Source organism: Sus scrofa, chromosome 13 (genome assembly GCF_000003025.6).
Source record: "Sus scrofa isolate TJ Tabasco breed Duroc chromosome 13, Sscrofa11.1, whole genome shotgun sequence".
NCBI classification, from domain to species: Eukaryota; Metazoa; Chordata; class Mammalia; order Artiodactyla; family Suidae; genus Sus; species Sus scrofa.
The window spans coordinates 203,345,427-203,372,752 of record NC_010455.5 but is presented as its reverse complement, the minus strand read 5'-3'; the positions used below and the strand labels follow the sequence as shown (position 1 = coordinate 203,372,752).

Genomic DNA, 27,326 nt, shown 5'->3' with positions numbered 1-27,326 from the left:
CTTATGGATACTAATCAGGTTCTTAACAGCTGAGCCACAACAGGAACTCCAGAAAAAAAGAAGTTTTATGGAAGTCTCCTGCTTTGCTTCTTGGAAAATGCTTGATTCCTAAACTCTCTGATTCTTTAAACTACCACCTGAATTGTAAAGATTTAAGAAAACAACACATGGAGTTCCCATTGTGGCTTCGGGGGTTAAGGACCTGACTAGAGTCCAGAAGGATGCGGGTTCAATCCCTCATCTCACTCAGTGGGTTAAGGATCCAATGGTGCTGTGTGGCTGTGGTGGAGGCCGGCAGCTATAGCTCCAGTTCGACCCCTAGACTGGGAACCTCCGTATGCCACAGGTGTGGCCGTTACAAAGAAGAGAAAAGAAAGAGAGGCCGTACAAGTTTTTTGGTGTTTTTGCTTTTATTTATGAAAGACTATATTGCCCATCTCCAGTTTTTTCATGGCTGGGGGTAGGACGCCTACGAAATATAGGTCACATTTAATGCATCTGACGACATGAGAGCAAAACTGACAAGGCAGCAGATGACAACAAGGTCTTCACGGAAATACCCCCAAATCAGAAGATATTTTGCTTTAGTGCACATCAGCCTTAGCATTTAATACCATTTATAACCTATGAGTTCTGATTTTCTGGGCAATTTTAAATGTCTGATTGATCCTAAGTTTTAATCCCCCTTTTTTTTCACAAATAATATGCAATATTACCCACATATATAAAACATACATAAATATCATCTTCATGGGATTTAAGATAATAAAAACTTCTTCTTCTTCTTCTTTGTCTTTTTAGGGCCACACCCACGGCATTTGGAGAGTCCCAGGCTAGGGATTGAATCAGAGCTGCAGCTGCCAGCCTACACCACAGCCACAGTAACACCAGATCTGAGCCTCATCTGCGACCTACACCACAGTTCACGGCAATGCCGGATCCTTAACCCACTGAGCGAGGCCAGGGATCAAACCCTCAACCTCATGGTTCCTAGTTGGATTTGCTTCTGCTGCACCACAACAGGAACTCCTAAGATAATAAAATCTTCCTACATGTCCTGTGGGACATAGACTCATCTACCAGTTGTCGGGTTGCAAGCAGGAGTGTTGCGTGATGGGAAACACGATTGCAATGAATTTGCAGCTTGTACCCAGTAAATACGAAATGCGCTGAAATCTTGAAAAGTTCTAAAGGTCAAAATCCACTTTAAAAGCTGGGAAAGTGGATGCCCTTTCTCCCTCTGAGGTATCTGTTGAGACAACGCCAATGTCGCTTCTTCTGGGTCATGGTGGCACAGCTGGAGCCCAGCCTTAGGATGGCAGACAGCGATGATGGAACATGGGTCATCAGCCAAGAGCCACGTGCAGCCAAAGCGACGCCTGTACTATACCAAAGTCGCATTCCTGACCTTCTTAGGACTGGCCACGTTAAAGGACACCTGTGGACGACTTGCTGGGCCCGGCTGGCGGTGATCCAGTCCCTGGAGACAGAAAGAAAAGGGTCAATTTAGTTCGCCAAGATCCCGTAAAAGGCACATTTGAGAAAGAAGCTCCCCTCATCAGCTAAGATAAAACGAGGCTGCAGAGAAGAACGCAAGTGTCCACAGGTCTTTTTATGATTTTCAATAACACACACTCCAGACATTTCCCAAGATCGGGCCCTAAAGAGTGATCCTGTTCAAAGAATCCAGGATTTGTATGAAGGCAAATTATGGCCAAGAGTCACTGTTTTGTTTTATTTTCCAATATTCCTATGGAAATGTTCACCACTGAATGAATATATAAAATGTCTCTAGCCTTCTTTTGTGTGTGTGTGTGTGTGTGTGTGTGTGTGTTCTCGTCCACCACATGAGGAAATTCCTGGGCCAGAGATGCAACCCGAACTACAATAGCAACCCAAGCCACAGCAGTGACAATGCCAGATCCTTAACCCACTGCACCACCAGGGAACTCCAAAGCCTTCCTTAAATAATGCACAATCTCTAAAGGAAGGGGAGAAACTTGAAGAACTGACTCCTTGTCAATCACCCATCTATCTCCTTGGACAGCGTTCCTGGGACTTCCATCCTCAGTCTGGAAGGTCCTCGCAAGCGTACCACTCGCTCCGCTGAGGGGCCGATGCCCATGGAAGAATGGTGATGGATTGAAAGGCATGCAGCTTATTTTCCTGCCCGTCCTGAGCACGCCGGCTCAGCTCCCAGGGCACCACGGCTGCACTTAACATCATAAATAATGTAACTGAGCACCATCAATAATTGACAACACAATGGAATGTCAGCGAGGCTCAGGAAGGGAATCACTCTGGTCTGAATTCATTGACTCCCAGTCACAGCAGGAAAGCTTGGGGCTGATGGCGCTGCCTCAGCATCACACATTAAGGACGATGCTCCAGATGTGACCACGCCTGGGATTTTTGCTGTGGTTCGCCCTTTGTTCCCATGGTTGCACAAACAATCGTTACTTTCTAAATGTAGCAGGAGTTGATTTCTGGGTTTCTCAAGAGAGGCGAGATTTGTTAGGAAGACAGGATCTAGGTTTCATGTTGTTCATAAGCTTCCCCCCAAAACTGATGCACTTGGGAGGAAAGACACAGAATTGCTTCAAAATAGCCAGGAAAAAAAAAAAAGATGGACTGACAGTGAGTCAAGGAGAGGAAAAGGAGGACTCTTTGTTTTAAATATTCATCAAGATGGGAAATATTTCCAAACCCCATGGCTTCATATAAAAATAAAAGTCCTGTAGTTTCCACTGTGGCTCAGCAGGTTAAGAACCCGACTAGTATCTGTGAGGACGCAGGTTCCATCCCTGGCCTTGCTCAGTGGGTTAAGGATCCGGGGTTTTTTATATCTATTCTTTTTCAGATTCTTTTCCCTAATAGGTTATTACAAAATATTGAGTATAGTTTCCTGTGCTGTCACGTAGGACCTTGTTGGCTGTCTATTTTATGTATAGTGTGTATCTGATAATCCCAAACTCCTAATTTATCTGTCGCCTCGCTTCCCCTGTGGTAATCATAAGTTTGTTGTCTAGGTCTGTGGGACTATTTCTGTTTTGTAAATAAGTTCATTTGCATCATTTTCTGCATTCCACATATAAGAATATCATATGATTCTTGTCTGTTCCCTCCCTCCTTTAAGTGCCTCGCAAGCGGCAACCTCCAGGGTACCTCTCACATCCACGTTCTCCAAATGGGCAGCCTGGAGACAGGGCCTGAGCCCAGGCCTGCAGGGCGCCCTTTGCTTAATGATCAAAGACGGGCCTCTTCAGAAATTTGCTCGTCCTGGAGTTCCCACTGTGGCTCAGCAGGAACCCAACCAGCATCCATGAGGATGCAGGTTTGATCCCTAGCCTCGTTCACTGGGTTAAGGATCTGATGTTGCCGAGAGCTGTGGTGTAGGTTGCAGACGGGGCTCATATCTGGCATTTTGCTGTGGCTTTGGCATCAGCCAGCAGCTGCAGCTTCGATTTGACCCCCTGGCCCAGAAACTTCCATATGCCGAAAGTGGGGCCCTTATAAGCAAAAACAAAAACAAAAAGAAAGACAAGAAAAGAAATGTGCTTGTCCTAAGTTCTTTTGCCTATAAACACCCAGCTATTTAAAAACGCTTTGTCAGAGTCCAGCTCAGGCAAAAATAGTTCCTCTTCCTCGCATCCTGTTTGTTTCTCAAGGACCTTGCTGCTCTGGCCAAGAGGCTCTGCTCCCTGAGAAGCCCTGCAAACACTTCAAGAAACACAGGAGTGTGTTATCAACTCCAGGGGCCCACACCTCAGTGGCCACTGCTCTATTTCCACCGATAGATTATTCAACTGGTTACATGTTTAAGTAGCAGAAACGTCTTCAATTTCTCACCCTGCCTATTTTCAAAACAACACTTGAAGCTTAAGACGCATCCGTTCAGGGCTCCCAACATCATTCTCCCTTCCTGTAGCCAAACGGATCTCGTGCCCCCTTTTCCCTCATTGAATCATCTGACGGGACCCCCTTCTGCATCTCCTCCCACCCCCGCCCCCTCCTCCACCCCAGACCTGTGTCCTTGGTGGAAGGACGCACAGCAGAAAAAGGTAACCACAGAAAAGCCAGAGAAACAGCAATTGGCTTAAATGTGTTCTGGGGGTGCCCACGCTTGGCGCTGGGGGGTGAGGGCGTGAGAACATCCCTTCTCAGCCCGCAGCCCCCACTCGGTCCGGGAGTGGGGTCTTGACAGGAAATACCCTTCACAGTCTGGCACTTACTCCCTCCTTCCACCCAATCACCCCTTGGAGGGGAAAGTGTTGCAATCTCGCCCACCAAAGATATCTGTGCCGAAGAGAGCTTCCTTAATGGGAAGGACTTTATCTCTCTTTTCCTGCCTCCCAGCCCGAGGAAGCAGCTTGAACGTCCGCGGAGCTCACGATCTGTCACCCAGACCCGTCTGCTTTTGTGCCACAGACCCCTCCTCCCCTGTCTTCCCGCCCAGCCACCTTAGTTGCAAATAGCATCATTTAGTTCCTCCCGATTCATGGCTGAGCATCAGTCCGAGCCCCCTCCCACCCCTCCACCCCCCTCAAAAGGCCTGGGAGGCACACATCACTGGCAAGATGGATGGAGGAAGCTGAATCCCAACGGCAGTGAGGATATTACAGCCTGGAGCAGCCTGGAAACGCCAGTGAACATCTATGCCAGGAAAGAAGAACGGCTTCGAAGGCTCCCGAGCAGCAGCAGCGCCTCAGGCCCACAGCGACTCAGAGACAGAACAAAGCCAAGACCACAAGATCCAGCGAGCTGCCCACACCCCTGTCTGTGGCTCTGGCTTTCCCGAAAGCTAAACGGGGGGAACAGACGTCCTTATTGGGGACACCACCGCCCAAGCACGTCCTAGTACTTCTCCTTTGAGGCTGCATCGGCATAGGCCAGAAAATGGTCCTGTTTAGGTACATACTCGCCTAATGCATTTTGGATATAACGAATCATATTTTCTGCATTTGAACCTAATTCATGAGTGACAACCGATGCGGACTCCATGTCTGAAAATGAACGTCCTGTGTCCTCAAGCTTCCTAATTAACTTTTATTTTCATTATTTTATTTTACGTTATTTTATTTTTTGGCTCCCCCGCAGTCCATGGAATTCCCAGGCCAGGGATCAGATCCAAGCTGCAGTTGCATCCTATGCACAGCCGGCCAGAGATCGAACCTGCATCTCAGCGCTACAGAGACACTGCTGATCCCCTTGTGCCACAGCGGGAACCCTGTTTTCTTTAAGTTAATGTCCCTTGGAAAGAAGGGCGCCCATCAAACATTTCTTAACAACCAGCAGTGTCTGCACTTGGGACTCTGCCTGGAGCCCCACACGCACATATCCGCATCTTCTGGGTGGATGTCTGACGGATACCGCAAGGTTACCAGCCCCCAACTAAAGTTCCCGTCTTTCCCTCCAAAACCCATTACCAAGGGACAGTCACTGCCTGGCCCCATTGGTCCGGGTGACTTGGAGGTAAGCAAAGGCCACGTGTTTCCATCATGAACAGAAAACGAGCACCGTTTTATAATCATCTACCACAAAGCAAGGGTTTTTAAATGGAAAAAAAAAAAAATCCCAAAGAAGGAAGAAGATCTGAATTGCCTGGTGAGGTGGCCTGCTGCCGCGCTGCTCGGGAACACTGGATTCGGAGCCCTTCGGAGGCAGAGAAGCTGCAACAGAAAAACGAGGTTTAGAGTCGTAAGTGACAAACCCACATCACCCGTTCATTCCAACCATTCTGATTTGGGAAGAAATACACCTGCTTTTACGTAATCCCCCTGGCCTCAATAATCCTCAACCACAAAGCTGGGTTTTTTTGTTTTGTTTTGTTTTTGAAGTTTACTTGAGGTTACACACTTTCAGGACTTTATTTTTCTAATGAGATAAAACTAGAGCAAGCTGGCTCCAAATCGATTCCCTTCTCGGCACGTTGGTCTCATCGAGAGGCAAGATGAACTCGTAGTTTTAACAGCTGACCGAGGACGAGGAACACAAGGGAAATGGGTGAACAGGAGCCAGAGAGCTTCAGTCTGGGCTATGATTCTGGTCAAGGTACTTGATTGATCGCTCAAAATACTAATGAAGAAATATTTTATCATAGGAAGTTTCACAAGAGGCCATGGTGGAATTATCAAAGGAAACTGTGCAGGCTTTGTGGAATTCTCTTGACTCTGAAGCACACAACTTGGAAGGTACATGGTGGCAGCCTCGGGAAAATGGAGAGAATGGAGCTGCCGAGAATGAGTCTCCTCAGAGTTCCCTGGTGGCTCCATGGGTTAAGGACCTAGCATTGTCATCGATGTGGTGCAGTTACTGCCATGGTGTGGGTTTGATCCCTGGCCCGGGAACTTCCACGTGCCGTGGTTACAACCAAACAAACCAACAAAAATATAGCCCAAATCCTAGTGGAAAAATGGTTTGGGAGCCTCTTCACAAGAACTGATTAGGAGTTCCCATTGTGGCACAGGTTCGATCCCTGGCCTTGCTCAGTGGGTTAAGGACCCAGCGTTGCCGTTGAGTCGTGGTATAGGTCACAACTCAGATCCCCTGTTGTAGGCCGGCAGCTGCAGCTCCAATTTGACCCTTAGCCTGGGAACCCCCATTTGCCATGGGTGCAGCCCTAAAGAGTGGGGGGGGGAGGAAAAGAAATAATTTATTAACCAAAAATTTTCCCATGGAATTTGTCTTGCCAGAAAATTTTTAGGACAGGGTCTTCCTTCCCAACTGCTAAGGAGTAATTTGTAGGGCCTCTCTCTCTCCCTCTCTCTCTCTTTTTCTCTCTCTCTCTATATATATATATACACACACACACACCCCGCTTTCAGAAGATCTCAGTTCAAATCCCATCCCTGCTGCTCACTAGTGACAGTGGCTTCAGAGACACCCCCTATTATTACTTTAAAATGAGAATTAAAAGATTTCTTGCTCGGTTTCAGATTTAATTGACATTTTGGGGAAGTTACCCTAAATATATTAAAATGCCTCCTCACAGACTTTAAGGTAGAAGAATTTTCCTTTAACGAGAAAGCATAGGGTGTTCCCTTTGTGGCTCAGGGGTAATGAACTTGACTATTATCCATGAGGATGCAGGTTTGATCCCTGGCCTCGCTCAGTGGGTTAAGGATCTGGCGTTGCCCTGAGCTGTGGTGGAGGTCACAGATGCAGCTCAAATCCCATGTTGCTGTGGCTGTGGCATAGGCTGGCAGCTGCAGCTCAGATTCAACCCCTAGCAGGAACTTTCATATGCCGAGAGGAGAGCCCTGAAAAGACAAAAAAAAAAAAGAGAGAGAGAGAGCGAAAGCATGAAAAGAAATATATATTATTTTTAAAAACTCTGAGATTTCCACCTCACTTTGTTTTAAACTTTAGACAGATAGGTGGATTTTTACTGCTATCTTCTCCTAGAATATGTCCAGTCCTGCAATGTCTCGTTCTCTAAAAGTTACCCCTAAAATAGGGACCACCAAAAGCTAAGGCAGCTGCCTCGAGAAGCCAGTGTTTGGTGAGCCGGTCCCTCCCCCAACACGTCCCCTCCCACGTCCTTCTGGCCCCAGCTGGTCACTCACTTGTGGTCCTTGGCTCGTCTGAGCTGTAGCCATAGTTTTCTTTTCCACTTTTTGTCTGAAAAGTTTCTGTGTTGGTCTTCACACTTGCAGATTTCCTAGAATTAGATCATTTTAAAAAGCCAAACATTAATCAACAATGGATGTTCAGATCACAGACTCTAGTCTCCAGATAGTACTCGACTCTCAGAAACCAGTGACCAAAAAAAGCAGGGTTGGCCAGCGAGACCCGCAGGCCAAATCCCGCCCACCCTCTGTTTTATAAATAAAGTTTTATTGGAAGCCCTCTGCCTCCATATCGTCCATGGCTGCTTCCCTATTACAGCAGCGGAGTCGAAGAGTTGTGACAGAGCGTGGGTGGCCCACACAACCAGAAACACTCGCTATCTGGCCCTTTATAGAAAAAGTATGCCAACCTCTGAAATAAAGCAAAAATTGGTGCAGTCTCCCTGAGGAAGGAAGTTGGGCAATGGCTATCCAAAATTGTTAAATATTTGTGCTTGACCCCCAAGAAATGATTATAGGGGGAAATAAAATAAGCAAGGATACGGACAAAGATTTACTTGAAAGAACTTCATTCCTGAGCTATTTTTACCAGCAAAACTGCAAACGGCCCATATGCCGTAGGGGACAACTACGGCAAATGACAACACACCTCTAAACAGAAGTCTGTGCCACCTGCAAAACTTGTCATTTGAGAGGTCTCATAAACTGCTGGTAGAAGGGTGAACTGCGACACCTGCTTTGGAAATGGAGAGACAGAATCATCCCGGGATGACCACTTGCCTCCCGGATGACCGACCAGCAGACGATCCCCGATGGACTACAACGCAGGAATGAGTACTGGTCTACACCTCGCCAAAGTCGCTTAGTGGATCTTTTAGCAACATTCGTCATGGCCCCAAATGCCCTTTTAAAAAAATCTTAGTGGAGTAGAGTTGAATGACAATGTTGTGTTAGTCTCAGGTGTACAGCAAAGTGAATCAATTATATATATACATACATATATATGTATCTGTATATATACATACACACATATATGTGTGTATATATGTATATATGTGTGTGTGTATACATAGATACATATATATATATTCATTCCTTTTCATTCTTTTCCCATAGAGGTTACTACAGTCTATTGAATAATGAGAACCTTCTGTATAAACAAATGCCTTTTTTTTTTTTTTTTTTTTGGTATTTTTCTAGGGCCGCATGTGCGGCATATGGAAGTTCCCAGACTAGGGGTTGAATTGGAGCTGTAGCCACCAGCCTACCCCACAGCCACAGCAATGTGGGATCCGAGCTGCATCTGCAACCTACACCACAGCTCACGGCAATGCCGGATCCTTAATCCACTGAGCAGGGCCAGGGATCGAACCCGCAACCTCATGGTTCCTAGTCGGATTCGTTTCCGCTGAGCCACAACGGGAACTCCTCTTGTACCTATCTTTATTTAAATCTTTTCTCTAAGATAAACATGCACAGATTCTCTAGGAATAAAGTACATATGTTCTTTTCGTGCAGAAGTCCACGAGCAGCTGGTGTTAGCGCTGTTGACACAGTGGGAGGGGAAGCGGATAAAATCTGGGGGCCTGGGGCAGGTGGGTCTCAGGGTGAGAGCTGCACTCAGGCCCTAAGCAAGATCAGCTGGTTCACATTCGGACCCTCCCACTCTCTGGACAAGAGCCCCGGGCACACGACTTTACCTCTCTGTATCCCCGTTTCTTCATCTACAAAATGGAAATGTAGCCTCCTAAAAATCATTGTGAGAATGAGGGAAGAAAACCTCCACCAAGGTAGACTAGGGCCTGGCACGCGTGTTAGGCTCTCAGCACATGCCAGCTCCTACCGTCACCACCTTTGTCGTGGCTATTGCTATTGTTATTATTGTCCTCTGCCCGTTGCCCTGAATAGCTGTTGATCCCTGTACTGTGTTTCAAAATCACCTAAGATCCCAGAGAATGGAAATGACATTACACAGTCAATAATGGTGGACTGAAGAATGCAGACTGCCACCCCGCTAGTGACAGCAGTCAAGAGAAATTCCCGAGTAACCACCAAGGTCAGTTTCCTGTCATCTCCTCTTGCCCTAAATCAGGCCCCAAAGGCGTATGTTCAGATTGCTGCTTTGCACATGAAAAATTGCTCAGCATCACCAATTATTAGAGAAATGCCAATCAAAACTACACTGAGGTACCACGTCACCGGGCTGAATGGCCATCATCAAAAAGTCTACAAACAATAAGTGCTGGAGAGAGTGTGTAGAAAAGGGGACCCTCCTACACTGTTGGTGGGAATGGAAATGGGTGTAACTACTATGGAGAACAGTGTGGAGTTTCCTTAAAGAGCTAATTATAGAACTACTATATGATCCCACAATCTCACTCCTGGGCATCTACCCAGAGAAAACCGTAATTTGAAAGGATACATGCACCCCCAATGTTCACTGTAGGACTATTTACAACAGCCAAGACATGGAAGCAACCTAAATGTCCATTGACAGAGGAATGGATAAAGAAGATGTGGTACACATATGCCATGGAATATTACTCAGCCATCAAAAAGAATGAAATAATGCCATTTGCAGCAACATGGATGGACCCAGAGAGTCTCATGCTAAGTGAAGTAAGTCAGACAAAGACTAATAAAAAATGATACAGGTTGCTGCTTTGTGGGGTCCTCAGAGAAAGGGAACACTATCCCCAGAGAGGGACTGGAGTTGAGGGAGAATTGATAACATCTGTTACGTGATGATCACATATTCCTTCTTTCTCCACATATAGCCCGAAGATATTTTAAATCCCAGCAGTTCAAAAACTAAAACTATCTAATAAAACACTGAAAACCAGCTGCAGTTATTTTCGTTTTAGCACCCTCAACAAAACCACAACGGTCTAAAAATCCCTCCCCTGTGTGCATTTATAATTATGTAAATAGTGCAGACATTCAAACTGGTGATCATACATCCTTGACATAGTTCCCTTTAAAGTGCTTGCAGCTGCTCCTGGACAGCTGTGAGAATGGCAGGAATTTTTCCATCCCTCCCCACTAGGCAGTAGAAGCAGTGAACACTCCTAGTCTGTCCACCTGGTCAGGTTCACTGCCTTAAGCCACCCAGCTGGTCTCACTGTCTCCACACCCACCCCCCAAATTCTAGCAGGACTACTGCCCTGTTGTTTAATGTCCTGGAAATAAATGGCCCTTGCATCCCTAGCCTTGACTCAAGCAGGAGGGCCAGCAGTGGTGCTGCAGAGCGTCCTCTTGTGGAAAAAGCTGCAAATGCCAGACACCAGGGAACAATCAGCTCCACTTCCCTAAGTGAGCAAGTCAAATTTCCACAGTAGGAACCCACCTATCTTATTCTACAGTTAATGTTGCCCTTTGAGTTTGTGATTGGCATACATGTTTTTCAGGGTTCTCTGTTTTCAATAACTAATTTTGAGTAACACAATCCTAAAATCCTACAACTGTGTGTGTACGGGTGGGTTGGTTTTCGTTCATGTTCTTATTTTCAGAAAACTGACATGATCTCAAACTCACCTTATTTGACTTTGATAACTAGACTCTGCAAAAAAAAAAAGGAAAAAAATTGCATTAGCAAAATCTTGGAGGTTACTCTGCAAATAAAATCTCATCAATTTTTATAAGCCCCCTGATTTTAAATACTCATATTACTGAGCAATTGTGACTCAGGAGGTATTAAGTTCCCTCACAGTGAACTATCAAATGACTTCCAAGCATAAGGAAGGCAGAATCCACTATTCACGGCCACAAACATGAGTGTTCATGATACCTGAGGGCCTATCAAGTACCGAGTGAACACTGAACTTGATTCCTGGGGTTATGAAGACACCATCCGTCCACCATGAAGAGATGTTCTGCTCCCAGTCCTTGCTGTCAATCATTACTCAGTGCTTGCTCTGTCCAAGCATCATGGAAGCACCGTGCAAGGTATCATCGCCTCATTTAATGGCCAGCACCAACCCAAGAGGCAGATGTTAGCATGAGAATATTTTTAACAACCGAGACACTATTCAGTGAGGACATATCCTTAACAGATAAGGAATTACGTGGCTTAAGCAGTACTTCTCTTTCGCTCTAAAATATATTTTCAATCCACATGTAGCAGTGCTATCCATTCATACCGTTGTGTCCACCGCCCAAACGCTGTCATTCAATTCTAACACGTTTAATCAGTGGGCTCCTGGACCGGAGGGAATTTGGCCTTTGACCATGGGACGTATCAGAGCCCACACTGCAATCCTCCTTGACGGTCTGATGCTAAAGCCACTGTGCTTGCTTTACATCTCTGCCTTCCTGTCTGGGCCTCCTAGGCATTGTACTTCACTGAGATCCAAAAAAATAGTCATTTTCCTTATTTTTAGATAATATTCTCACTATTTTCACTTCTAATAACACCTCCTGATTCACATGCCACACTGAAACTCAGATGCAATCTTACTTGAACTGAAGGAGAAAGACTGCCTGGTCGCCCTCTGGCAATAGAAGCGTTCGTGTTCCCATAGGGGGTGGGCTGCAGGAGAGGGGCCCCTGCTCCCCCTGCTCTGGAAGCTGCCACCCCAAGGCCTCCAGGCCAGGCTGAGTGGGGTCCCCAGCCGTCCTCAGTCCCCACTAAACCAGTCAGAGCAAGGAGAATTCTCCAGGCACCAATAAAACAGAGGACCTGGAAAGTCCTTTTGAAAACCCTTGGTGTTTAATATTTGTAAGCATGGAAATAATTGTCATGGGGAAATCCAGGACTTCACTGGATCCTTTATAAGTATGTCAAGGTGAAGGGTCGTGTCCATGGTGAATCAGCTTTTCAAAGTTAAATAAAGGGTAAAATCTAGGAGAGATCACACAAATTCTATTCATTTATTTAATTCCCATAACACATCTATAGCATAGTACTTTTCCCCATTTTGGAATCAGAATCAGAAACACCCACCGCCACCCCCGCCAGCCAGTGCATGTCCTGTGTGGGCCACCAAGCATCGTACACCTTCTCACTAGGCTGTGTGGATCAGACAAAAGCCTGAGAGGAGCAGAGATGCAGACAACCAGAATGTTCTCCATCAGGCTCTCACAGCTAATGTCGAAAATAATGATCTGAAGGCACAATTCTAGTGACTTCTGAGTTAAAATTTAAGTTATCCAGGAGTTTTCACTAAGATCCAGTGTTTTGTTTTGTTTTGTTTTTGAGCGATGCACCTGTGGCATATACAATAAAAATAAATTTCCAGGTAAAAACAAATTTCCATCAAATCTAGGTCAACACGTGCTGACGACTTTCCATTTCTGCTTTTTAGTAAGGGTATATCACAGAATAAATTCCCCAAGGACAGACCAAATCCATGCAGGAGCTGAGTCTAGATCATTAGCCAACTTAAGGCTGGACCATGCACTTCACACGAAATATCTCACTAAGGGAGCTCTTCCGAGAAAAAAGCGTTAGATAATACAGCCTGGCAGACACGCAAAACGGCTCATCGAATGGCAGTTAGTGTTAGTAAAAGTAAAAGCATACGTATCTGTCCTTGGCCCAGCACAGTGGGTTAAGAATCCAGCAGTGCCACAGCTGTGGTGTAGGTCACAGCTGCGGCTTGGGTTTGATTCCTGGCCAGGGAGTGTCCCTATGCCACAGGTGCAGCTGAAAATTAAACATGTTTTTAAAAAAGGGTAATTAACCTGACATGTAGCCAAACATCAAAACTCTGACTTTAAGAAAAATTTAACTATAGAAAATATTCAAATAGGAGTCGGTGAAGCTGTTAGGAGAGAAAGGCAAGGATAGACACACACACTCAACACCTAGACTGTGGTTTCTGACATCAAGAGCTAACTGATTCCAAAATACGCCCACCCTGATCTTGAGTCTACCCCCCACAGAAGGCCACTGCCTTCATGAATCTTGGAATAGCTCAGAAGACCTCATTCAGAAGACGTGTAATTATTTTTGCTAATTTTATTTGCACCGTTTTTGTTAACAAAAGACATATTTTGCTTTCTCCCACTACGACAATAGTTCCCTGCAGAAGGAGAGTCAGAAGTCTACGAAATAGAAAATAATCTTTTGGGAGTTCCCACTGTGGCTCAGCAGTAACAAACCCAGCTGGTATCCATCAGGTTGCGGGTTCAATCCTTGGCCCCGCTCAGTGGGTTGAGGATCCGGTGTTGCCGTGAGCTGGTAACAGGTGCAGCTCAGCTCCTGAGTTGCTGTGGCTGTGTCGGAGGTAGGCAGCTGCAGCTCCAATTCGACCCTAGCCTGGGAACTTCCACATGCCGCATGTTCAGCCCTTAAAATAATAATAATAATAATAATAATAATCTTTTGATGTGTTCAAGTAGATAAGTATTATTCTAGAAAAAAAAAGCAGCATCTACACAACAGATTACAATAGTCTTAGAGCCTTGCAAATAAGCACAAAACTCAAACAGTCAGTATCTTTGGTGAGAAAAGCACCACCTCTTCACAGTGTGAAGATCTGTCTTCCCAGGGGTTGCCCCGGGTCCCAGAGGAACGGTTTCCTTCCTTGAGAAAGTCATTTTCCGGTCTATGAATTTCACGCATTTCCTTTCGAGGACTCTAAATGTTACTATATCTTTCGAAAGAGTTGATGAGCCAGTGAACTACAATGCTTGTACCAAAAGTTCAAGTATACATACACATCTATATGAACAACAAAAAAAATTACCTTCTTTCTCTCTCCTGGAGGCACAACAGCAGCAGAATATTATAATCAGAACAATTATCAGGATGGAAAGCAATGACAGTGAGACTGCAAGTAGAGCTATGGCCCAGGTAGGCAAGGACGTACCTGGTTTATCAACACTGCCTATAAGGTCAAAAGGAGAAAAAAATATATTTTAGTGATGCTTGCCACTGCCAAGGGTGTGTAATCACTGATTCTGCCTACAAATTAGGTTATGTTTTCCAACTACGTTGTGACTCTTTGATCTGCTATGACCAAGTGTCAAAGGTCCGGTCCCTTTCAATGGGCTTAAATATTCAATGGGCTTAAATACTCAATGGTCTAGAGTACCTTCTATTATGGGGTCTGCTGCTGCCAGTAAATGCCTGCTTAGTAACGCATCCAAGCTGTCTTTGATTTACACCTCAAATCAAAGAGAGGTAGATAAGGCCAGGCTGGGCCATGACTCCTTGGGGTTGGAGCAGTGATTTCCATGTTCTGACAACCTTGACTTACACAGGAAATGCATATTGACCAAGGATATGCCCAGGAGTAGGACTGCTGGATAAAAACTATAATTTGAAAAGATACATGCACCCCAGTGTTCACTGCAGCGCTATTTACAGTAGCTAAGACATGGGAACAACCTAAGTGTCCATCAACAGAGGAGTGGATGAAGATGTGGTATGTATATACAATGGAATACTACTCAGCCATAAAAAAGAATGAAATAATGCCATTTGCAGCCACATGGATGGATCTAGAGATTATCATACTAAGTGAAGTAAGTCAAAAAGAGAAAGATAAATACTACATAATGTCACTTATTTGTGGACTCTAAAATATGACCCAGATGAACTTATCAATGAAACAGAGACAGACTCACAGACATAAACAGACTTGTGATTGCTGAGGGGGAGGGAGGAGAGGGGAGGGATGGATTGGGAGTTTGGGATTAGCAGATGCGAACTATTATACAGAGGGTGGATACACAACAAGGTCTTACTGTCCAGCACAGGGAAGTCTAGTCAATATCCTGTACAGATCATAATAGAAAAGAACATGAAAAAGAATTTATACTGAGTCACTTTTCTGTATATGGGAGACTAACACAACACTGTAAATCACTATACTTCAATAAAATAAATTTTTCAAAAAACGAAATGCGTACTGAGCAGCTACTTCTGGACAAGGCTGAAAGGATGACCTTGGTTCTAATTTCCATCTCCCCACCCACAGGGAGTCAAAGCCCAGAGGAAATCAGGATGAAGTGTCACTCCGGAAGGAATTTAGTGCAAGGCTGCACCGCCCCTGCAATTCACTCCTCACCTAGAAATCGCCCTGCCCGGCTCTCCAAGACCCGCCTTCCTTCGTATTTACTTTGCCCTCTTGTTTTATTCTGTAGTCATGGAGATGGGAGAGAGGATGGATGGGGGGCAGGGCAAGCAGGAAAGAAAAGGGAGGTGAGGTATCTCTTGTTAGCTATTTTGTTCCAATCTGCACAGAGATTAACCCACATATAACTGACACCAGCATCTATTGAGTTTTTCATGTCACGCCTTGTCATCAACTCATTTTTAGGATGGAAACAAATGAGATATTTTGAAATTACTATAATCTTTTTTTTTTTTTTTTTTTTTTTTTTGCTTTTTAGGGCCACACTTGTGGCATATGGAAGTTCCCAGGCAGGCCAGGGGTTGAATCAGAGCTGTAACTGCTGGCCTACACCACAGCCACAGTAACTAGGGATCTGAACTGCATCTGTGACCTACACCACAGCTCGTGGCAATGTTGGATCCCCAACCCACAGATCGATGCCAGGGATCGAACCTGCATCCTCATGGACACTAGTCGGATTCATTTCTACTGCACCACAACGGGAACTCCTGCTGTAATCTTATTTACATTGATTTATCCAGTAGTACTTTCACAATACAAAGATTTTTTCTGCCCTAGAAAGTAATTACAATGATGGTGTGTTTTCCAGTGTGTTGATGGCAATGACATTTTCCTTAAAAAGAGTTTGAATGTACATTACTTTGAATACAGTTCTGAAAAAGCGATTGTGCAAAAGGCATTTACTAATGAAGCAAACGAGAAGGAGTTAAAATTTGCAGTTATCATGTTAGTGATTATCATGTGAATTTCTGGACTAAATAAAAATATGCCGTCAAAAAATAAAGAGGGGAGGAAGCTGGGGAAAGAAGGAAAGAGAAGAAAAGCCATTTTGATTTTTTACAGCCATGTCTTAGCCAGAACTTTCCAATACATGTCACGTGGTGGTCTAAATTCAACTTTAATTTGATGTAAATTATATACAATTAAATACTCAGCGCCAGTCACACTGGCCACAAGTCAAAGGTTCAGGTACCACTGATGTAGAACCTTGCTTCATCTGGGAAAGTCCTGTGGGACAGCGCCGCCTAGCCATGGGCTTAGGGAACTGCACTGATGTTTCAAAGAGCACTTATCTGGCATTTTACTTCCCCAACTGAAGAAGGTTGAAGTCAAACCTTGTTTATGCTGGGTAGCATCTCAGTGTAAATTTGTGCTATTCCATTAGATGCTAGTCATTAGGAAAACATTAAAACAACAGACTTCCTGTGAAGGAAGATAGGGTTTGCCTTGACATCAATGGCTTCCAGCACTTTGGAACCAGAGGTTGCAGCTGAAAAAAATCTGTTGGATGTTCTTACTTCGAGTTTTCCTTGAAATCATAGTTTTCTATTCCTGTGTCAAATGCTCAGAATAGGTTGTAGGAATGGCGAGAGATGATCCCTAATGCGCTGGCGTCCGGACATCTGGGTGCAAGGGTCCCACGACAGAACAATCCACAGAATTATCTCTAAGCAAGTGCTAAAATTCAGAGAACGTTGTGTTTTGAAGAACAATATCATATAAAACGATATTTGCTGGAAGTTCCCTTGCGGCACAGCAGGTTAAGAATCCAGCATCGCCAAAGCGTGGTATGGGTCTCAACGGCGGTGCAGCTTCCATCCCTGGCCCAGGAATTTCCACATGCTGCAGGTACAGAAAAAAAAAAAAAAAGATATCTGCCCTTTGCCTTTCATGCAAAGCGTCCCTGAGTTACCTACAATGGTTTTTTTGTATCTCCCTTTTTATCGTCTCACATTCAACACCATCTTAAACATCTATCAAATTGGCCACTGTCACCTCCCTTCGTCTTACACTTCTGCTCTTAACTAGCTTAGTTCCTAGACTTCTTTTCCTTATACTCCAAGTACACACACAAGTTGGCCACTTTGAACAAATGAATAGATACACAGCTGGATGGATGGATGGATGGATGGACAGATAAAAGAGTCTGAGTTTCCTTCTGACTCTACACGGAAAAGAGAAATCTGTACACCAGGCAGTCAGCTGCAGCTGAGCCAGGCCAAGACACGTCTCTGTTCCCATATTAAGATGCTCAGAGAAGAATTACAGGACTTTAGAAAAACTAGAACTAGTGCCATCTATCTCCACATCAACCACCATTTTTCTGAGGTGAGCTGGGATAGATAAGGATAAGAAACTACAATAAGGTAGCACCTCACACAGCTCAGCAGGGCTATCAGCAAAAAGTCTGCAAATAATAAATGCTGGAGAGGATGTGGAAAAAAGGGAACCCACCTAAACTGTTGGTGGGAATGTAAGTGGATGCAGCCACTATGGGAACAGTATGAAGGTTCCTTAAAAACTAATTATAGAACTGTCACATGATCCAGCAATCCCACTCAAGGGCATATATCTTGAAAAAAAACTATAATTTGAAAGGTACATGCACTTCTATGTTCATAGCAGCACTCTTCACAATAGCCAAGACAAGGAAGTAGCCTGAGTGTTCATTGATAGATGAAAAGATAAAGATGTGGTACATATACACAGTGGAATATTACTCAGCCTTAAAAAATGAAATAATACCATTTGCAGCAACATGGATGGAACTAGACCGTTGAAGTAAGTCAGAAAGAGAAAGACAAATATATGATATCACTTCTACATGTAATCTTAAAAAAATGACACAAATGAATTTATATACAAAACATAAACAGACTCACAGACATAAAGAAAAAATTTATGGTTACCAAATGGGAAAGGTGGGGGGTGGGGGTGGGGAGGGATGAATTAGGAGGTTGGGATTAACAGATACAAACTACTGTATATAAAATAGATAAACAACAACGACCTACTGTACAGCACAGGGAACTATACTCGATATCTTATAATAACCTATAATGGAGAAGAATCTGATAAAGAACACACACACACACACGTGTATATAACCGAATCACTTTGCCGTACACCTGAAACTAACACAATGTTGTGAATCAACTATACTTCAATAAAAATTTTAAAAAGCAAAAGGGTTCCAGGAGTTCTCATCATGGCACTGCGGAAACAAATCCAACTAGGAACCATGAAGTTGTGGGTTCGATCCCTGGCCTTGATCAGTGGGTTAAGGATCTGGCATTACCGTGAGTTGTGCTGTAGGTCACAGATGCAGCTCAGATCTGATGTTGCTGTGGCTCTGGTGCAGCTGTAGTTCTGATTCGACCCCTAGCCTAGAAACCTCCATAAGCTACGAGCGTGGCCCTAAAAAAGCAGAAAAAAAAAAAGTAAAAAAAGAAAAAGAGTTCCCCTCCCCCCAAAAAATGAAGGAAGAAGGAACAGGATGATACTGTTCCCATGTCACCCCTCGCCAGCCCCATGAGTGGACCTTTAAAACCAGCCACCCCTTCTCGTCCAGAGAGGAATGGGGCTGCCCCCTGCTCTACCGAGAACAGAACCCCAAGCCTCCCCCCGAAAGCTTGCTGTACACAGGGACTCACTCAAAGCCCACCTCCTGTGATGCAGAGTCAGGGTGTGGAATGGCCCCCCAGGGATTCTACTCCAGGTGGCTGGTGACTCACGTTGAGATCCCTGTGTGCAGCCAAACTGTAAACCCTGCCCGAGCGACCTGGCACATTGCAGGGCGCCCCCCTACCCTGCCTCCCACAGACATGACGATAAAAGTATCAAGCCGAGAATTACACTCAGGATATTCACAATCTGGGCTTTAAAAGCAGACCACGCTATGGAAGCTTCGTGACTGACAAAGAGCTTTGGGCTTCGTGTCAGTGGAACTAGTCCAAGCTCATGGTCACCATGGACCTGAGCTCCCTTTGGCCTCTGGCTCAGTCACTGGCAACCATTCTTGCCCCACCAGGCTGCTCAGAGACTCGAGGGGTGCGGGTCAAAATGCCCAGCCCGGAGAGGTCCAGCATACACGTTCGAGTTGCCGTGGTCGTTTTAAATTTGGTCTGACCATCTCTTTTACAAACTCAAGTTTGCAAATAATAGAAGCTTTCATAATAAGCGAGCCGGCAGGGGCTAAATGTTAAGGTCAGGTTCAAGATTCAAGAGAGAGGCTTGAAATTCTCACTGGAAAAACGTCAACACGCTGTTGACTGACTCAAACCCTCTCTATCAGGGGCGTTTCCTTCCCCTGCTGGAGAAAACTCTCAGCGTGCCAGCGTCTGTCACCTGAGTCCTGGCACGAGAACCTTTCCTCTGATGGCGCACAGGAGGGCCTGTTTAAAGGAAGGGAGGCCACCTCGCTGGGGCTGGAGACAGAATCAAGGAAGACAGCAGGTCTTAGCGTGTCTCGCCTTCCTCTTGGCCCTTAATTCAACCACCAAGTTCAATAAAGAGATGCCTGCACCCACCTAAAAGCCCCACGTTCTCACCAAGAGGGCAGCTGGCATCAGGAACCATGTGGCTCATTTTTTTTTTTCTTTTTAAGGCCACACCCACAGTATATGGAAGTTCCCAGGCTAGGGGTTGAATCAGAGCTGTAATCGCTGGCCTACACCACAGCCACAGCTGTGCCAGGTTCAAGCCGCATCTGTGGCTCACGGCACACCAGATCCTTAACCCTCTGAGTGAGGCCAGGGATCGAACCCCCATCCTCATGGATACTAGTTGGGTTCTTAACCCACTGAGCCACAACAGGAACTCCCACCCGGCTCATTCTTTCGCTTCCTATCTGCTGTGACACGCTCCAGTGGGGGCCGAATCTCCCATGATGTGTCACACATAAGACCCATGCCCTCTCTCTACTCCAGCGGAGCCCCAAGTGAGGTGTGTGCTCCATGAAGAGATGAGATTTGGGACTGGAGCTACACTGGACAATCTTTCTTCTTTTCACAGCAACTTTTGTCATCTTGTACTCGCCTACACACGCGCGTGCATATGTATCCTGGGCATTTTTGTTTAGTGTGTGTTAGAAAGAGCGAGAAAGAGGCAGCAATGGGACTGATGAGATCTCAAGCAGGCTTATCAACCCACGGAGGGTCCCGGAGCACTGAGCAGAGAGAACGCAGGCTCCCCGCAGCTTAGGGAGCTGTGCTAAAACGAGAAACTCCCCCTTTCCTTGGATAACTAGCTGCTCCCTAAGCTGCAGGGAGCCTGCGTTCTCTCTGCTCAGGGCTCCCAGCCACTCCGTGGGTCGATAAATCTGCGTGAGGTCTCATCGCTCCCGCCTCTGCCTCCTTCTTCCCTCGCCGTTTCTAACAGTAGGAGGCTAATTTTTATTTTATTTTATTTCATTTCTTTTTCTTCTTGTGGCATGTGGCGTTCCCAGGCCAGGGATCCGATCTGAGCCTCAGGTGCAACCTACACTGCAGCTGCAGCAGCACTGGATCCTTAACCCACTGTGTCCCTGTGCCAGGTGGGGGATGGAATCTGGGTCCCAGCCCTCCAGAGACACCATGGATCCTGCTGCACCACAGCAGGAAGTCCAAGGCTGATTTTTTTTTTTCCCCTTCTTTTTAGGGCCAAACCTGTGGCGTATGGAAGTTCCCAGGCTAGGGGTCAAATAGAAGCTATAGCTGCCAGCCTTCACCACAGCCACAGCAATGCCAGATCTGAGTCATATCTACGACCTATACCACAGCTCATGGCAACACCGGATCTTTAACCCATTGAGCAAGACCAGGGATCGAACCTGCATCCTCATGGAAATTAGTAAGGTTTGTTACCACAGAGCCGCAATGAGAACTCCCCAAGGCTAATCTTTTTTTCTTTTTGTCTTTTTGTCTTTTCTAGTGTTGTCCCCACAGCATATGGAGATTCCGAGGCGAGGGGTCGAATAGGAGCTGTAGTCACCGGCCTACACCACAGCCACAGCAACGTGGGATCCTTAACCCACTAAGCAAGGCCAGGGATCAGACCCAATACCTCATCGTTCCTAGGCGGATTCATGAACCACTGAGCCACGATGGGAACTCCCAGCCCAAGGCTAATTTTTAAATGAGCACCTTTACAGTGGGTGAAAAGAAAAATAAACAAATAGTCAAAAGAAAAATAAACAAAAGTCCTATACGGATAAAGCAAACACTGTGACAGTGGAGAGAACACAGACTCTTGGGGTGGTCTCATGGGAACCCAGCCTCTAGGTCACACAGATGAGACTCAAGACCAGCAGACCCAGTGCACGGGGACAAGGGTCCTCAGAGCCAGAAGCGTCCTGGGGCCCTGACTCCTGTCTGGGGAATAGACGTTGGGTCTCCCTGCTGGGAGAATCCTTCTGGGGAAGTGACAGCCCGGGTCTCAGAAGGAAGCAGGGGTCCAGGTGGACAGCGGTCCCCACCTTGCACCTTAGGGAAGGGGGTGGGTGTGAGGACTCAAGGCGAAAGGCAGCTTTGCTGGCCAGGATGGGCACACGGTACCCGAGAGCCCACACGGTGACTCAGGAAGGCCCCGAAGTTCAACCCCAAAACTCCAAGTTCAACCCCGTTCGCCTTCCTCCCTACACACAACTGTGTGCCCGTCAGGGCCGTGTGACTGAATTTACTGTGCGACTTTAATCTCAACTCCAAGACTGGCCTTTTCCCATCTGTCAAGAAAAGCAAAATAGAATTTCCCAGGTGTTCCTGCAGGAACGCTCAGAGCTTCAAAAGGGCACATAGAATTTCTCCAAACCATTGGGATGACGACAAAATGTCACGCCAGCATGTGCTGAGCACGCTCCTGTGCTGACTGGAAGGGACACGGGAGGTCCTGGAATCCAAGACAAATGGAAACTGTCACCCACACTCCTGACCCGTGGGCACGGGGGCAGGACTGTGCTAAGGGCTTTCAGTGTTTTAGCTTGCTTACTTCTCAGACCAACAGCAACCCTGTGAGGTAGGTGTTATTGTCATCTCAGTTTCAGAGATGAGAAAACGGAGGCACAGAGAGGTTAAGTGACTCGCCTAAAGTCACACAGCGAGTTAGTAGGCAAGCTGGGTTTGAGTCCAGGCTGTCTGGTCTCCAAGGTTGTGTGAAGAGTGGCACCGGATGAGGCTGAGGGTGGGACAGGAGGATTTTTCCATGTCAGTAGCCCCTAATCCTGACTGCTCAGTAGAGTAATTTGGCAACTCTTTTTTTTTTTTTTTCTTTTCAGGGCCACACCTGCAACATACAGAAGTTCCCAGGCTTGGAGTCCAATCGGAGATATCACTGCCAGCCTACACCACAACCACAGCAATGCCAGATCCAAGCCATATCTGTGACGTACACCATAGCTCACGGCAACACCAGATCCTTAACCCATGGAGTAAGGCCAGGGATCAAACCTGCGTCCTCACAGACACTATGTCTGGTTCTCAACCCACTGAGCCACAATGGGAACTCCAGGAGCTTTTTTTAACATGCCAATTTCCAGGCTCTACAGAGACCCAGTAAATCAGAACCTCTGGGGTGGGGCCTGACGGTCAGCATATATGTCCAAGCTCCCTTGACAGGCAGCCAGCAGAGGGAATATCTGCCCTTTCTCCTCTTCCCGTTTTACAGGCAAGAAAACTGAGCCCTGAAGGTCAATGACTTGCCCCACATCACAGAGCTAGTGCCAGTTACCACCAGGACTATCACGCCAGCCACTCTTGTCTGCCCTTGAAACTGCCTTCTCACTAAACTCACATCATACCAGGAATCATTACATTCTCCAGGGTGTTCCTGTGTCCTAAAAATACGGCTTCACTGTAACATTTCTGCAACACGGTACCAGCCTACACACTTGTAAGTATGTGGGGAAAACGATCCAGACGGTCAGACAGCATTTTGAGGGAGCTTAGCTCAAGGCAGGCACCGGGGGCTTTCACCTTCTGGTGGCACATATGTCTGCAGTGCCTGAAGTTTTTATTACCTCTGTAAAGGAGAAAATCGAATTTTTAAAAAGCATTTGCATCAGCCCTTTCACGACATTTTTCTTTAAAGAATCAAAAAGTACTTCCTAGAACCTTTTGGGTTGAATTCTTTAGGCTTCCTAAGCAGCCAGTGTCATTCTTCTTTCAAGGACTCAGAAGGATTAATCCAGAAATGAGCACAAATTCCTCCCACTTTTAGGAACCCGGGGACAGGACTGATGTTTTTGTCTGGTTCCTGAAGAAGCTGGAAGAGGAACAGCCTATTGCACCCTCAGCATTTCGTAAACATGGCTTTGCTTCTAGAAGCTGGCTCCCTGCCAGCTCCATCAGCCAAGACAGTAATGAGGTCTTCAGCTACTAAAACGTGCATAAAACATACTACACGCTGCCAGCCGCCAGCTGCTCTAGCTCCTGATGAATAATGTAGAGACGAATTACCCTTCTCCAAATGAGTCCAGCGACATCAGACTCATCCCAACGCACCCACCACGCTTTCCTGGGAGACTGGCAGGACTCCAGCCAAGAAGAATTCAGTGGAATTAAATCTGATTAAGAAACAGAATGCCCCCTGCCCTTCCCCTACAAAGAAAAACCTTGCAGGCAAGCTAATCTCTAAATCCATTTTTATGGGGCATCACCATGAGACCAGAGCTCTTGGCCGCACAATTACCTTGTTAAGATGTGTGGTTTAAACAATTTTGTTCCATTTGGAGCTAATGGACTCTTTTTTTTTTTTTTTTTTTAATCTTCCCTTGCAAAGCCTGGACCATCATTTGTCATATTTAAATTGCTTAAAAGCAAGCAGGGTTGGCTCCTTGGAGAAAGGGCTGATTCCAGGTTTGACCGGGGGAAAAACAAAGAAAGTTCGGGATATCTTAGTGAGCTAAGTATTCAAAACCCAAGAGGGACACGTCAGGAGGACAGCAGAGCCAGATGGAAGGGACGCCCACTGGCCAAACCTGGAGCAATCTGAGCATCAAAAAGAAAAGTGACAGGAAAAAAGTATAACATATTGGGTAAGAATGAAGCCATACTACAGCTGTAGAAAAGAAGAAGAAAAAGGAGAAGAAGAAGAAGGAAGGAAGGAAGGAAGAAAAGGAAGAAAAGGAAAGAGCTGTCCCTTTTTCACAGAAGAATGTCAACTAATAAAAATAGGAAAGTGATGGGACAGAAAATCACTCTTTACAATCATCACAGAAATAAGAGATTCAGACAATGACCCCCAGAAGCTAGGAGAGGGGCCTGAGGGAGGTACTTCGGCAGCCCCAGCAAAGGTATACACCTTGCAGTGACCACTCGCACAGAGGGCAGAATGGACGGGTAAGCAGATGCCAGGGACAGCCAAGGCCACCTCCGCCATCTGCTGTGGATGTGGGCAAGTTCCAAACAGCACGTCCCTGTCATCACCTGTCTTTACAACAGGACTAACAACAGCATCCACTCCTGGGAACGTCGTGCAGGTTAATTTGGTTAATATCTGAGAACCGCTTAAAACAGTACCTTTACACATTAAGACCTATGTAGTGCTTTTTTAAAAATAATTGCTGTTATTATTGCTGTTATTCTTGCTATGGCTGTAGTTTTGTCCCAAACTTCGGAAGATCTTAAGTAAAGGTGTCGGTGTAGTGGCAAGAGTTTTGGACCAAGAGAACAGCTCCTCCTGGCTTCGGGACCCCTCTGCGCCATCAGCGTAAGACCTGGAACAGAGCATCGTACTCCTCCAGGCCCCCCTTCCTTCCCTCTTTTGTAAAATGAAGGCATTAAAGTCAACCTCCAGCCCCCACCCCTGTGCTGTGGCCCAAGTGACCTCCGAGCAGGCTCAGAAGGCCCAGTGAAGGTGTGTGGTCAGGGCTCGAGTTTGCCAAGGATCCTACAGCAGATTCTCTTTGGGATCTTGGTGTTAAACGTATGTCATTTGTGTAGTTAAAAAAAAAAAAAAAATTTAAAAAAAAGCAAAATATATAGAGAGACCTGATACTTTCAAATATATTGTGAACTGCTGGGTAAAAACAATGAACCCTCCTAATTTCACTAGGACTGGAAGGAATCCTTGAGAAGATGCACCCACCCGCCTCAGATTAGAAGTGCTCACTTCCCACGGGCCCTGGGGGAGGGGATCAGACGGGAGTTATGTGTGAAAGCTTGAGAAAACACTGAATTGAAGTACCTCTATCTGAACTTGATGCTATTTTATAAGTAATGGTCAAGATTCTTAGTGGTTTCCACAGGTAAGTAGAAAAGAGGGAAATGGAGTTCCCTGGTGGCCTAGCAGGTTAAGGAGCTGGCGTTGTCACTGCTGCGGCTCAGGTCACTGCTATGGCATGGGTTCAATCCCTGTCCCAGGAACTTCTACATGCCCCAGTCTTGGCAAAAGAAAGAAAGGAGGGAAAGAGAGAGAGAAAGGAAGGAAGAAGGAAGGAGGGAAGGAAGGAAGGAAGGAAGGAAGGAAGGAAGGAAGAAAGAAAGAAAGAAAGAAAGAAAGAAAGGAAGGAAGGAAGGAAGGAAGGAAGGAAGGAAGGAAGGAAGGAAGGAAAGTTTGAGAGAGAGAAAGTGAGAAAGATTGAGAGAGAAAGTGAGAAAGAAAGATTGAGAAAGTGAGAAAGAAAAAGAAAAAAGTAAGAGAGAAAGTGAAAGAAAGAAGAAGAAAGAGAAAGAGATAAAGGGAAAGAGCAAGAGAGAGAAAAAAAGAAAAGAGAAAGAAGGAAACCCATGAAGACGCAATTTCAGAACTGAAATTACAAGGTCATTAAGCTGACACAGTCACTGGTCCCGCCACCATCCCTACCTGAAATCAAGGTCCACCCGCGATCTTCCCGGGCATCGCTGATTAAGCAGTACGACATACAAACTACAAAGCGCACAATAATAATTCACTCTGTATAAAGCAAAGAGGCTTCACTTACCCAAGGGAGGCTGAACCACCGTAAGATTTACAGTTACGGACTCTTGCAGGGGCAGCCCCTTCATGTCCGCGACACAAGTCACAGAGCCACTGCCCAGTGGCGTGAGAGCCAGGACACTCACTGCACTTTGAAGGTCATCGGGCTCCGGAGCAGAGTCATAGCTCGAATGGCTCACGGGAGCCCCGATCTCCCAGGAAATATCCGGGAGTGGGGTCCAGCCCCAAGCGCGGCAGGTCACATTACAAGGCTCTTCCGCAAGGACTACGAGGCTGCCTCCGGGAATGAGCAGCGCCCCCATGACTAGAGAGGAAAAGAGAGATGTTCGGGGGGAATGATCGCACACCAGAGTCGTTCAAATTCTCCCTTCAAATCACATCGCATGAGTGCAGTCTTCCCCAGCCCAAACCGGCTGTGTCTGTATCCAGAAACCCTAACTCAGGTTTTATCTGTGTTTTATTCGTACCTGTCAGTTCACAGAAAACGGTGAGACGGCTCACCATGAAACAGATGGATTTCAGAGACAATGAATAAATAAAATCAGGGAGTTTCCACTATGATTCAACAGCTTAAGAACCCAACATAGCATCTGAGAGGATGCAGGCCTAATCCCTGGCCTCGATTTGTGGGTTAAGGACCTGGCATTGCCACCAGCTGTGGCATAGGCCACAGGTTCGGCTCAGATGCAGTGTTGCTGTGGCTGAGAGGTAGGCTGGCAGCTGCAGCTTCCCAGCCTGGGAACTTCTATATGCTGCAGATGTGGCCATAAGAAGCAAAACAAAAAAAGGAAAAAGGAAAAAGAAAAAATCTGTATCCAGGAGTTCCCTGGTGGCCCAGCAGGTTAGGGATGTGGCATTGTCACCACCGTAGCTTGGGTCATTGCTTCGACGCAGGTTTGATCCCTGGCCTGGGAACTTCTGCATGCTGTGGACATGGCCAAACCAAAAAAAAAAAAAAAAAAAAAAAAAAAAAAAAAAAAAAAATCAAGATCCAGGGGGATAT

General features: G+C 46.0%; 1 protein-coding gene across 8 annotated transcripts in view; it reads right to left on the bottom strand.

The window, feature by feature from the left end:
- The window catches only part of IGSF5 (immunoglobulin superfamily member 5), a 46,977-nt gene continuing 20,042 nt past the window's right edge, over positions 392-27,326 (bottom strand). For 5 of the 8 annotated variants that reach the window (XM_005657158.3, XM_021070994.1, XM_021070998.1 and 2 more), the window contains 6 exons: positions 26,328-26,627; positions 14,258-14,398; positions 11,103-11,127; positions 7,566-7,660; positions 5,602-5,669; positions 392-1,480 (listed from right to left, as the gene is read on the bottom strand). In XM_005657158.3, coding sequence (XP_005657215.1) covers positions 1,385-1,480; positions 5,602-5,669; positions 7,566-7,660; positions 11,103-11,127; positions 14,258-14,398; positions 26,328-26,627 — 725 coding nt within the window. In that variant the 3' untranslated portion in view covers positions 392-1,384. The remainder of the gene's footprint in view (positions 1,481-5,601; positions 5,670-7,565; positions 7,661-11,102; positions 11,128-14,257; positions 14,399-26,327; positions 26,628-27,326) is intronic. The other 3 variants (XM_021070996.1, XM_021070997.1, XM_021070999.1) reach the window with 3 other exon arrangements.